The sequence below is a fragment of the Pteropus alecto genome, unplaced genomic scaffold, assembly GCF_000325575.1.
Source record: "Pteropus alecto unplaced genomic scaffold, ASM32557v1 scaffold92, whole genome shotgun sequence".
Classification (NCBI taxonomy): Eukaryota; Metazoa; Chordata; class Mammalia; order Chiroptera; family Pteropodidae; genus Pteropus; species Pteropus alecto.
The window spans coordinates 8,987,546-8,999,780 of record NW_006432447.1 but is presented as its reverse complement, the minus strand read 5'-3'; the positions used below and the strand labels follow the sequence as shown (position 1 = coordinate 8,999,780).

Below are 12,235 nucleotides of genomic sequence, written 5' to 3'. Positions count from 1 at the left end.
AAGTTTCAGAGTCGGTCCTTTTCTTTTAATAATGCAGGGGAAGATATGTCCAGGGGTGAGAGGCTGCGTACCTTTTTAGCTCCCGGGAGAATGGAAGGCTGGGTTTTAGGGATGATGTTTATCTCCTTGGTAAAGCTCAGCTGTTTCCCTGAAGGACAGATTGCCTCTTCCCAAAGAGTGTTTTTTCTGGTGTTGGCCCTTTACATATAAATGCTACTTTTACACCTCAATAATGATGGAACTTAGCCATTAGCGTGCACCTCTCTGTCCCTGAGAGATTTGGGAAGCTTTGCTCAAACTGCAGCTTATCCAGAGAGCTTTCTCCATAATTGCTGCTGCAGGCTTCCCTCTTCCTCTGTCTCATATACTCAGGCTGGTGGCCGCTATTGGGCACTTGCTGGTTCAGGCAGCAAATCCAGCTTTTTCGCCTAAGCCAGGTGTTTGATGAATTTAGCATCTCACAGAACACGTGACCTTCCACCATCTCACTGGCTCTGATCCCTCCCACTCCCCTTCCCTACCCCTTTTCTAGAGTAAGGCCAAAACCTTCCTCTCGTCTCTGGCAGAAGGGACTGTATTTTCTTCCCCCGAACTTTAGTCAGGCATTTTTCTAAATACTTACAATTGGTATGAGAACGATTTAGAACTGTTTAGAAAACTAACAGTTTCTATCTGTTAAAGTACTGATAATGGTCATTTATTGAGTACCTACTACGTGCTGGAGACTGTGCTCCATGGAGCATTTTAAGAAGACTTCGAGCAGGGCCAATAGGCGAGACCTGAAGAGAGAAAAAAAATTAGCTATCTGGATATGATGGATACCTGACAAATGACTCATTTTCACAGTATCCACAGATGTGGGCTCTATTGTTTTCTAGAAATTCTGAGGATTAAATTTATAATATAAAAGAATGTGACCTTGCTGGCATCTGGCTATTTTTCTTTAAGGAGTATTTACATATTACATAGCATCACTTATCTTTTATAGAATTTTATGTTATAGCTGTGAGTTAAAGTATTATTATTATAATAACCCCAAGTCTTTGCTTGGATTTTTAGAAGTAGAGTCTGAGATGGTTATTCTGGTGCATGTATTATTGAGGGAGAGCTCTTGGGTTGAGTCGGGTGGGGGTAAGGATGGACAGGGCAGTGCAGGGAGCTGAGCAAGATGTGGTCTCAGCTGGAGACTAGCTCCCACCTGACCCCACTGGGAGCTCTGGGGCATGAGTGACATTACAGAGTTGGTTCCAAGTGTGTATAGTGAATACTATTGATGTCCCACCAAAACTTCCTTATCAGACACGCTCCAAAATACAATTGTGACCAGAGAAGTGAGTCAGTCAATGGTAAGGTCTGCACCAAGGGTGGAGGTGAGAGGCGACCTCTTCATAAAGAAATTCTTTGACCTGAGAGCAATTATCTGGAGGAGGGGGCATCTGTGCCCTGTTAGCAGTTGTTATGGTCTAAATTGTATTTCCTTAAAGTTCATATGTTTGAAACTCTCACCCTCAGAATGTATTTGGAGATAGGGCCTTTAAAGAGTTGATTAAGGTAAGATGAGGCTGTTAGGGTGGGCGCCCTGATCTAGGCTGACTGGTGTTTTTATAAGAAGAGGAGATGAGGGTACAGAGAGACACCAGGGGCATCAATGCACGGGGCGGGCACGGTGGGGTGGGGGAAGGGGCAACCACTTTCAAGACAAGGAGAAACCAAACCTGCCAACCTCTTGATCTCAGACTTCCAGCCTCCAGACTATGAGAAAACGAATTTTTGTTGTTTAAGCCACCCAGTCTGTGGCATTTGGTCGTGGCAACCCTTGCTGCCAACATTCACAGCAACTAGAGGATGAGTTTGCCAATTGTATTTTGGAGCGTGTCTGATAAGGAAGTTTTGGTGGGACATCAATGAGAAAATTGTGACCAGAGAAGTGAAGTAGCCCGCCCAAGGCCACAGAGCTAATAAGCAACAGAGGCTAGATTCGAACTTTGTTCCGACCCCACAGGTTGTTCTCTTAATCGCCACTCTGTATCTCCCCTCCTGGTTGCGGGCCGTCTTTCTCGGAAGCTACCAGTTAAGGAATCACCAGTTAACGTGGGCTTCGATTTCTGTCATTTTTAATCCTAATTTGTCCCCAGCTTACACAAGATGAAGCACCTTAGGGAAACTGAGGCAGCTGAGTGTAGATAATAATGTGCCTTTTTAAGGCATTGTCTTTTAGCCTGTTGTTTTGAGAATACTATAGTAACCACAGGTTTTCTCTACATATGATAAGACAGGCATTGTCTTTTAGCCTGTTGTTTTGAGAATACTGTAGCATAGTAACCACAGGTTTTCTCTACATATGATAAGATGATGTCTTTATTTAAAATGTTGTTATTAAACAATGAATTAGGACAATCTTTTTCGTATCCACAAATGCCCTTTTTAGGAGAATAAGAAATTCTATGACCTGCCTTGTCAGTGTGCCAATAACTATTGTCGTTCTGAGCATTGTCACTCCCAGTCTGTGAGGGAACATGGTCTTCGGGGAGGTCACATCAAGATCGAACAATAAATTGTTTTTGTTCTTATTATGGCCTTTGTTCAATATGTTCTGGCTCGGTGTAATAAAGCCATTGACCCCTTCAGAAAACTAGGAAAGAAAGGAAAAATAAAGGAGGGCATCATCTCTGGGTTCCTACTGACCCCCAGGTTCCCCCACCACAGCTAAAATAAAGAGCATCCTCTCTTTATGAAGAGATTCTTTCCCCCACACATAGCTATAGTGAGAACCATTTTTAAAAGTATCTTGTAGGTATTGTTGACTTCCTGGGAGCAGAGTCACAAAACTGTGAGTCTGTTGGGTTTCCCATATCACAAGTCACATGGCCACTGAGCTCAGCAAACATTAATAAATTCTGACACCATTATTAGATATGCAAAGAGAGGCACAATGATCCTGCAGCTAAAGCAGAGTCTGGGCACCGGGACAAAGCCACCGTCTAACAGCGAGTACCCACATTACCCTGGGTAATCTCGACTGAGTCCTCGAAATTGGTGGGCCTGTGGGAATATAGCGGGAAACTTCAGTATGAAGAAGACTTTTGCCGTTCAAAGTTATGACTCCATCTGAGATACAAGTTTAAAGTATGTGAAAAAGAGGGAGGAGAGCAGGGCTCTTAGGGAAAAAATTTCTATCCCTTCCCTTTCCTCGTCCTCCCCTCTCTTGCCCGCACCCCCCACCACTCCCTTTGCAAAAAAATAATACGTAATTAGGCAATTTTTTGCATGAGATACTATGCAGTACTTTGAAAGTCCTTATCTCTTAGAGATTTAGGCATTCATTTATTCAACAAGAAGTTCGAGTGTCTGTTTTGAGCCATGGGCTTCAGATACCATGGTAAACAGGATGGGCAAGGCCCCTACCCACTGGAAGCTTACTGTCTCCTGAGGATATCAGCGGGAACCATTTTTATTTGAGCAGACATTACATGCCAGTCATTGTACTAAGTTAGTGGTTCTCAAACTCAGCTGTGCATCAAGATCCACTGGAGGGCTTGTTAAAACTCGTATTACTGGACCATCACCCCAGTTTCTGATTCAGGAGGACTGTGAGGCCTGCGAATTTGTGTTTCTGGTAAGATTCGAGGTGTCGTTTTTTCCAGGGACCACCCTTTGAGAACCATTCTGCTAAACCAGTTGCTTGAATTTGCTTAAGACATGCCAGTGGTTAGACTCATTGAGAATAATTGGTGTTCAGGCTGAGATATTCCTTTTACATGATTATGTTCCTTTAAAGGAAACTTGGTTTTTGCCTTTAGACAAAGTCCTTGTTTTATTGGCTCTTTTTTTCTTTTTTTAAATTCCTTTTTTAAAATTTATTTATTTTATTATTATTTTTTAGATTTTATTTTATCATTAGTTTCAAGTATACAGTACATTGATTAGACATATAGTTTATAAAACGATCCCCCTAATTGCTCTTTCTCTCTTCTGGCTCTCCACTTAGTCACTACATTAATGCTAACTGCGTTCCTTAATGCATTTCTTGATCATTTAAAAAGTTTAAAAAGCTGATGCAATAGATGAAGTATCAGGGACTTTCTCATTAAACAATTGCACTTGCATGTCATTTTCTCCTTGAAGGTCCTATAAAATAGAGCAGTAGTTTTCAAAGTGTGTGCCATAACAGCAGCATCATAGAAATGTAGAATCTCAGACTCCTGCCCAGACCTACTGCATCTGAGACACTGGCAGTGAGGCCAGGATCTATGTTTTACCAGGCTCTTCAGGGACCATGATTACACACTGCATTCTGAGCACATCTGAGGTAGAGGGTAATGACAGTTGGGCTGCATCTGAGTGATGACCCCTGGCATTCAATATTCCCAGCTCCCTTCGGATAATTTACTAAGGTGACTGAAGTTCAGTTTTCTATCTCATTAATGAAGAATCTATCCCTTGTCCAACATCTTTCAGAATTAAGGGAAGAAATCACAACTTTTATCTAGGACATGTTACTAGCAAAGATGAAAATTCCTAGCTAATCGTAAAATAGCATTAATTCAGTGGAAAAGAGATAGGAGTCAGGTAATTTGCATTCCAGTTGAACGTCCACCATGCATGCAGCTGGTTGGTTCTGTCTGAGCCTCAGTTTCGTTATCTGAAAACTGAGATAAAAACAATGTCCTGGTCTAACTTGAATAATTGTTGCAAGGATCAAATGGAATAATGAACATGACTGTGCTTTTATAAACTGTAAAGTGCTATAACTTTGGACTACTCACTCATAGCTTTGTTCTTCCGCATCAGTAAAATGGGAAAAGTTCCCAATAACTCCGCAGAGACTGTGAGTGTTTGAGACAACTAATGGCACAACTTGAGCTCTCGTACAGTAAAGTTTATTTCTTCATTTCTTTTGTCTGTAACATACAAACGTTGGAAGATATAGAGATGTTATAGAGTCTTATCTATTTCATTATAGTTTCTCTGTATAGTATCACACCCCAGAGCAGTGGTTTTCAAAGTGAGGCACCTGGACCAGCAGCACTAGCATCCCCTGGACACTTGTTAGAAATGCACATTTTTAGGCCTCACCTCAGACCTACTGAATCAGCAACTCTGAGCAGGGCCCCGAGATTTGTGTTTTAACGAGCCCTATAGGTGACCCCGATAGTCTTAGAGGAAGGGATTTATTTGGGTCTTAATTGAAGGGTGTGACAAAGAGCACCCATTTCCCAGAACAGGGTGATTACTTCTTTTTTTCCCCAGCATGGATTTGCAATAACTGTGTTCAGGCAGTTATTATTGAATTCCTTCATGAACGTGTTCTGCCATTGCCCACCCAGCATAGTGGAGATCTGGAATACAACCCCAGTGCATCTGTTACAAGGCTGACTTCAAGGTGCAAGGAAATTAAAGCTATTTATCACAGGCTATTTTTTTTCCTCAGTGACAAGAGAAATGAGCCTTAGCCTAATGAGGCTTCAAATCAGGCCCATGTACAAAGAAACACACTGCTTGACAAACAAAGGTTGAACAGACTTAAATTTCTTTTGACTTTTCCCTTTGAAAACAAACCCTTTTCAGAGTTGCACCAAGTTAATGGTGCTTAAGAAAAACTGGAGCTGGATTCATCTCAGTCTGTTTTATGACTTAGGCATCTGTGGCCGGATGGCACTTTCTCCCTCACCATTTCTTTTCTTTCTTTCCTTCCTGGAGAGGCGGGTGCGGAGGTGAGGGCGGGGGTGAGGATCCTTGGCAAGAGAGGGAAAGGGACTAAGAGTCTGTGCACAAGGAGCTATGATATAGGAGAAGGGGCTTCATATTTAGCATGAGTTTGTCTGTGTCGTAGAGTTGTGTGACCTGGCCCACTGGCTGCTTTTGTGTGTAAGGTGTTGTTGGAACACAGCCACGCTCATTGGTTTATGTATTGTGTAGTCTGCTTTCAGACTACAAAGAGTGCAGTAGTTGTGACAGGGACTGTATAACCTGCAAAACTTACAACTTTACAATATCCAGCCCTTTACAGAACAAGTTTGTTAACCCCTATTGCAGAGGTTCCCTCTGAGCTGTCTGAAGGGAACCTAGATGGAACCAGTGGTCAGGAAGGACTTGGGAGCAGGACAGAGTGATGATGCCCCAGGGTCCCTCTGGAGCCCAGCAGAAGGGAGAACAAAGAGAGAAGTGGTTCCTTACTGACCCTTTGAGTCGGGTACTGTATGGATTTTGAGAAGTGATTCTATTTAAAATATACTGAAAAATTTTTACTTGGTATATATATTTGAATGTCTAATATCTATGTTTCCTGGTATTGAGCATTACAGACACAACTACAGAATTTTATGTTAAATGTTAGCAACTAACATTTATTGGGTACATACCATGTGCATAGCACTTTGCATCCATTATACGATTTAGTGTTCACAACAATTCTGTGAAATGGGTATTACCACCCCCATTTTACAGATGAGAAAACTGAATTGCAGAAAGTTCAAATAATGTCCGATGTTTTGGTGCTGATGGTAGAGCCTTGCAAAGACAGGCCCTTTGATTTGATGCCAGAGCCAGCATTTTAAACTGGTGGGATGAGAAATCAGTTTAGCAAATTGCAACTAGCATTTAAAAATAAATTGAATAGAAGGCCAAATACAAGTGTGATATATGTAGTATGGGTAAATCTTGATACATGAAACTTCTGTTTCAATATAAGCACATTTCTGTGCAGTGGGCAATAATGTCAATATATTTCTTACTGTGTCATAGTCAAGTTTGAAAGCAGATATTCTTGTCTGAAGGTGGTAAGGGAAGGGAGAAATAGAGAAGGAAGGAGAGCAAGAGGGAGAAAATGTGAATGAGTAAATGAGTGAATAACTGTCAATAAGACAGAAACTGAGTGGGTGGGAGAGGAAGTGGGAGAAGGGGGAGAGAGAGAGAAAGAATGGACAACTCTCTGAAAGAGACACAAAGATTCAGAGAGAGGTGGAGGTGGGAGGAAGGGAAGAAGGAAGTCGTATGGTTTTGTCCATTATTCCATTCAGCGAGCATATGTCCCTACTTGAGGTCAAAACTGGAGACTTGAATTATTGTCCTCTTGGTAGATTTTAGTTTTCACATACTTCTTTTGCTGTGATTTTCTTGTCATTATGAATGTGAGTCAAATAAAGACTTTTAAAGCATGGCCCCAAATACAAATAGTCCATTTCATCTAGTGCTCAACTGAAAATCAGTGATCTGAAAGGTGAAGAGGCTATGATGTCTCAGTTACCGAGAGAAAGTTTGAGATTTCTAACGTGCCCCTTCCTAAGGAATTGGCAAAGGCACTTTTGAATATATGTAATTTTTGTCCTTTGAGCCAACTGGTTTTGATTTCACAGTACTGCCTCTTATGTTTTGTGAGAAACTATAGATAGCAAAAAATTTTTAAGTATTTCATTGTCAGAGAATTCTATAGCCACTAGTATTTTACTTTCAAAGGATTCTGACATCAGTTAATGAAAAATCCATTTTTACAGATGTGAAATTAAGAGAACATTTGTGTAAAGTTTTCCTACCTACAGATACTTTCATAAGAACCATATTATTGAGTCTTCATAGCCACCCGGCTAGAGTACTCTCATGTCAGTTTTACTAGAGAAATTGGAGCTCAGTAAATTCAGTCCCTTGCCCAGGTTCTCATCTAAGAGGTGGTAGAGCTAGATTCAAGCCTTGATTCTCTGACCTCAAATTCTACATTTTCCCAGTGGACAAAAGTTGGCAACAATGGGATAAAAATCAATGATATGTGTTAAAAATTTATAAGAATAATTTTGTTTCTAAATCAGAATATGGAGCAAAGCCTAAAATGCCTGCAGTGTTAATGTGGTAAGGTGTCATTATGCAACATATTTCTCTGTTTAGATTTCCCATTAGCAAACTGGAGTTGATATTTCAATGCTGTTTTGTGATTCATTCTTGGCTTTTCTTGGCTGAAGACCATTATAAGGACCAGCTATATTCTTAGTTAGTAATAATAGCACAACAAGTAATTCAGGTAGCCCCTGTTTGGCTCAGCTTAAGTGGGTAGTATTTCCTTTCTTTTCTTTCCTTCTTTCCTTCTTTCCTTCTTTCCTTCTTTCTTTCTTTCTTTCTTTCTTTCTTTCTTTCTTTCTTTCTTTCTTTCTTTCTTTCTTTCTTTTTTTTCTTTTTTCTTTTTTTTCTTTTTGCATGTGGCTGTCCAGTGTTCCCAGCATCGTTTAATCATGTTCGTTTCTGGGCTGTCCATTCTGCTCCATTGATCCATGTATTTGTTTTTATGCCAATATTACACTGTTTTTCTCTTCTCTTCTCTTCTCTTCTCTTCTCTTCTCTTCTCTTCTCTTCTCTTCTCTTCTCTTCTCTTCTCTTCTCTTCTCTTCTCTTCTCCTCTTCTCTTTCTTTTCTTTTCTTTTTTTAAATAAATGCCGTGTGAGGATATGAGTAAGTAAGGCCCTGGAGAGAACTCTATCTCAAAAGTCTTCATAGCCTGTTAGAAAAGAATTATAATGTTTTCCTCAGCTTGCCAAAATGCCATTGCTATATGTTCTATCCATTGTGCCTGGTCTCACTACTAACTTTTTTTTGTTTTTTGATTAAATTCTCAAGAAGAGTCCTGACGTACAGTACACTGCCTTTGGAAAAACATTATGGGGGTGTGTAATAGAATCCTGCAGCCAAGGCATCTTATCTTGCTTTTGCTCCTAAGTCCCCTCATTTGTAATAAAGATTCATACCTAAAAGTGAAGGAGATCATTACTTCCTGTTTCTTGGTTTTATTCTTCCATCTTCAAAATCTGGTTGCAAATAGAATCACTTCTTTCTTCTACTGATTTCATTTTGCTGAGTATTCATTACATTCAACCAACCAGATACTTTCAGAAGCTAAGATCCAGTTCTATACTCTATGACAGCTTTGTCAGTGCAAACAAGATATAGGTGGGGGTCAACTTGGGGGATGCTGGCCTCATTTTAATTTTAATGACTGGTGGGACATGATTGGTGTTTATTCTTTATTTCAGGGATCCCAGAAGATCCACTTGTAGCTGAAGAGTATTATGCTGATGTGTTCGAATCCTGTTCTGAAGAGAGTGAGAAGGAGGAAGGAGAAATGGTGTTCTCAGGACTGGAAGAAGAGGCTGAGGTGGAGGGGCCTCAGCCTGATTACAGAACAAACCAGCAGGTACATGCCGATTCCCGCCAGAAGCAGCGGGATTGTCTGGGGATACTGATCGGGCTGTGACTTCCCAGAGAGAATCAAGGAAGTCTTATAACCTGAAGTTGGGGATAAAGGGGGAGGGGGGCGGCTAGGTTTTGTTATACAGCCTTGTGACAAGCCTTGTGATAAGCCTTGATTTCCAAGGTCCAGGGGCAGGCAGGGCCCCCACGGAATTCTGAGAAAATGGTCCGGACCATGCTGATGAGGGAAGAGCTGGGGTACCCAGTATTTTGGGGGGCAGGGGTGGGAGATACATGCCACATTGTACACCAAGGAGCACCCCGTATGCAGCTATTGAATAAACAATGTGGATATCTCTTTAGCAGGGAGAAAGGGATTTTTTAAAATGTACTTTTCTGCCTGGTAATTAGATTTGTGAGTTATGTCTCAGTGCACAAATTAGTCCTGTGGTTGAGGCCTAGAGGTCCTGGGCTTAGGGGATGATCTTTCTGGCCAATTTTAGCCTCTGAGGGCCCATTCTTACATGTACCATTGAGATCTCAGGGTATATGCCCTTGCCATAGATCTCTTTAACTATAGCAAGACTAAGCCTCGTCTGGGCCATAGGCCAAGAAACAGCCCTGGCGTGTGATTTCCCGATTGTGTGTCTGCAGGAGAGGGGAAGCAAAGGGTATGTGCAGAGGAAACAGATGACTTTGGGCAGTTTATGCTCATAAGCTTCATTTTCTTCTTAGGCCAGGACCTGGTAACCTTTCTAGTCCTAAATTTCCATAAGATACAGAAACTTTTTATTAACTGGGAATCATTAAGCTCGTAAAATAAAAGTCAATCAAAGAGTACCTGTGTCAATGGAAACTGAATTCAGGAGGACTGTTGTTGGTGTGGAGAGAAGGTTGTACACAAGCCACTCAACCATTTTCAGTGAAGACTAAATTATCATGATATTCAATAAATAAAACAAATAAATGTTCTTAAGTTCCGTATAAGAAAAGGATAGAGAGGCAGGGAAACGGGAACTAGAATGGCATAAATGTGGGGCTAAGCAGAGACAGGGATGAAAGAAAGAGAAGGAGAATGAAAAAAAGAAAGGATGAGAGAGAGAGAGATTAAGAGACAAATACATGGAGTGAGAAATAAATAAATGAGAAAAATACAGAGTTGAGTGGGGACTATTCAGAATGCCAGAATAAAAACACTGTCCTTATACCATTTCCCCATATTTTCCCCCGGTGGACTCTGGTGAACAATAGCACCTCCTATCACAAATTGAAATACAATATCCGTTTGCCTCTGTGCCACTGTTCAAAACAACTGAGACAAACATTACAATATTAGAGGACCATCATTCTCTGCCTGGAGTTGCAAAACACATGACAGGCAAAACATATACTCAACTTTTGTTCAAAGCACCAGGTGGTAAAATTTTAGCTACAAATATTTTTACTTAAAAATGTTTTTTTTAATAAAATAAAACTGGCTCAGAAAACCAGATGAATAAAATATATGGCAAACACCAGCTAGGTCAAGAAATAAACCTTTGCTTGCCACTTCAGAAGTCCCATCTTTATCATACCCGTTAGAACCTTGTGTTGGAAATCAAACTGCCTGTATGTGTTTAGCCTTTGTGACTTGCAGGTTGTATGACCTTGTGCAAGTTACTAAACTTCATTGTGCTTCAGTGTTCTAATCTGTAAAATGGGGTAATACTGTTTCCTACCTCAGAGAGTATTTTTGAGGGTTAAATGAAGTAATCAATGTTAGGTACTTAGAGTAGTGTCTAGAATTTAATTTAATTTAAAAATTAATAGAGATATTAACTATTATTATTATAAAGATACCCAGCCATCTTGTGGCCTTTTTATGATGCTGCCCAAACTCTTTAATGTTAAAGTGAGATCTCACTTACAACTGTAGCATAAAAAATATCCCTTCTTATTTCTTAGAGCTGAAGATAAATACAGGGCAACAATTTTGCTTTCTGTGCTGTGCATCTGTCACATGTGATATGATAGATTGTGATTGATTTTAAATAATCTGTTGGGAAAAGATGCGAAGGCGTCTCATATATATGATGGTGTTTTGTCTCACAAAACTCTGGTGGGTAGTTATTCTTATCTCTATTTTCCAGATGAGGAAACTGAATTTTGGAAAGAGAGGTAACTTGCCTATGGTCACGCAGCTAGGAAAGGATCAGAACCATGCGTCAGGCCTAGGTCTGGCACATTCCCAAGCCAACGTTTTTTCTAGTACAGGAGGTATATACCCCTAGAATGGAAATCACAACTGAGTAATTTGTATTAGAGATAATTACAGCCCTATCTCTTTTTCCTAGTAATTTGATGTCATTCCTTCCTCCTCAAAGGTGGTGGCTGTGGAGTTGTGATGGGTGTTGACCCTTCCCTTTGTAGGTCATTTTATTAGCAACACAAATTACAGCTACAGAACTCCATGCTGAAACCCAGTCTCCGTTGGCTTCATGAATTGAGTGAAACCTGCGCCTGTCTCTGGGGTTCACCTCTTCTTCCCTCTTCCTCAGTCTTGCCCTTGACTGCTGAGTGTGCCAGGGTCTACGTAGGCGATCATCATACTCATGGCTTTTACGAGTGATGGTTCAGATCAAAGTTGATTCCCCTTGCTTGAGATGAGCCAAAAGTCACATGGTTTTTATCCTGATGGAAAAGGAGAAAAACACCTATGGGCTTCATTAGGATTGATTTCTGAGTCCCTCGTGCCACCTGTGACAATCTTTACAGCAGCAGCATCTCCAAAGCACAGCTTTATAAAGCACCCCATTGCTGTTGATGTTTAGTTGCTTCTCTGCTGCAATAAGCAGCGCATCAGCAACACCTTTATCACACCCATTATCATATTGTTGATAGCTCCTCGGCGAAGTTTGCGGTCACTGAATTGGAACCAGCCTCTTAGATCTCCAGAGAATGGAGTTTATGGCTATCATCATAACAGGGTTCTCAACAGCATTTATAGGACCTGTCAGTAAAAAGTGTTTTGTGTGCTGGAATGGACATGCTTTAGGGCTGCAAATGGGTGGATGTTTTCATACTA

The 12,235-nt window shown here is 40.8% G+C and overlaps 1 protein-coding gene across 6 annotated transcripts in view; it reads left to right on the top strand.

The window, feature by feature from the left end:
* The window catches only part of NEK11 (NIMA related kinase 11), a 202,726-nt gene that overhangs the window by 123,476 nt on the left and 67,015 nt on the right, over nucleotides 1-12,235 (top strand). For all 6 annotated transcript variants that reach the window (XM_015585784.2, XM_015585785.2, XM_015585783.2 and 3 more), the window contains one exon: nucleotides 9,015-9,175. In XM_015585784.2, the coding sequence (XP_015441270.1) occupies nucleotides 9,015-9,175 (161 nt within the window). The remainder of the gene's footprint in view (nucleotides 1-9,014; nucleotides 9,176-12,235) is intronic.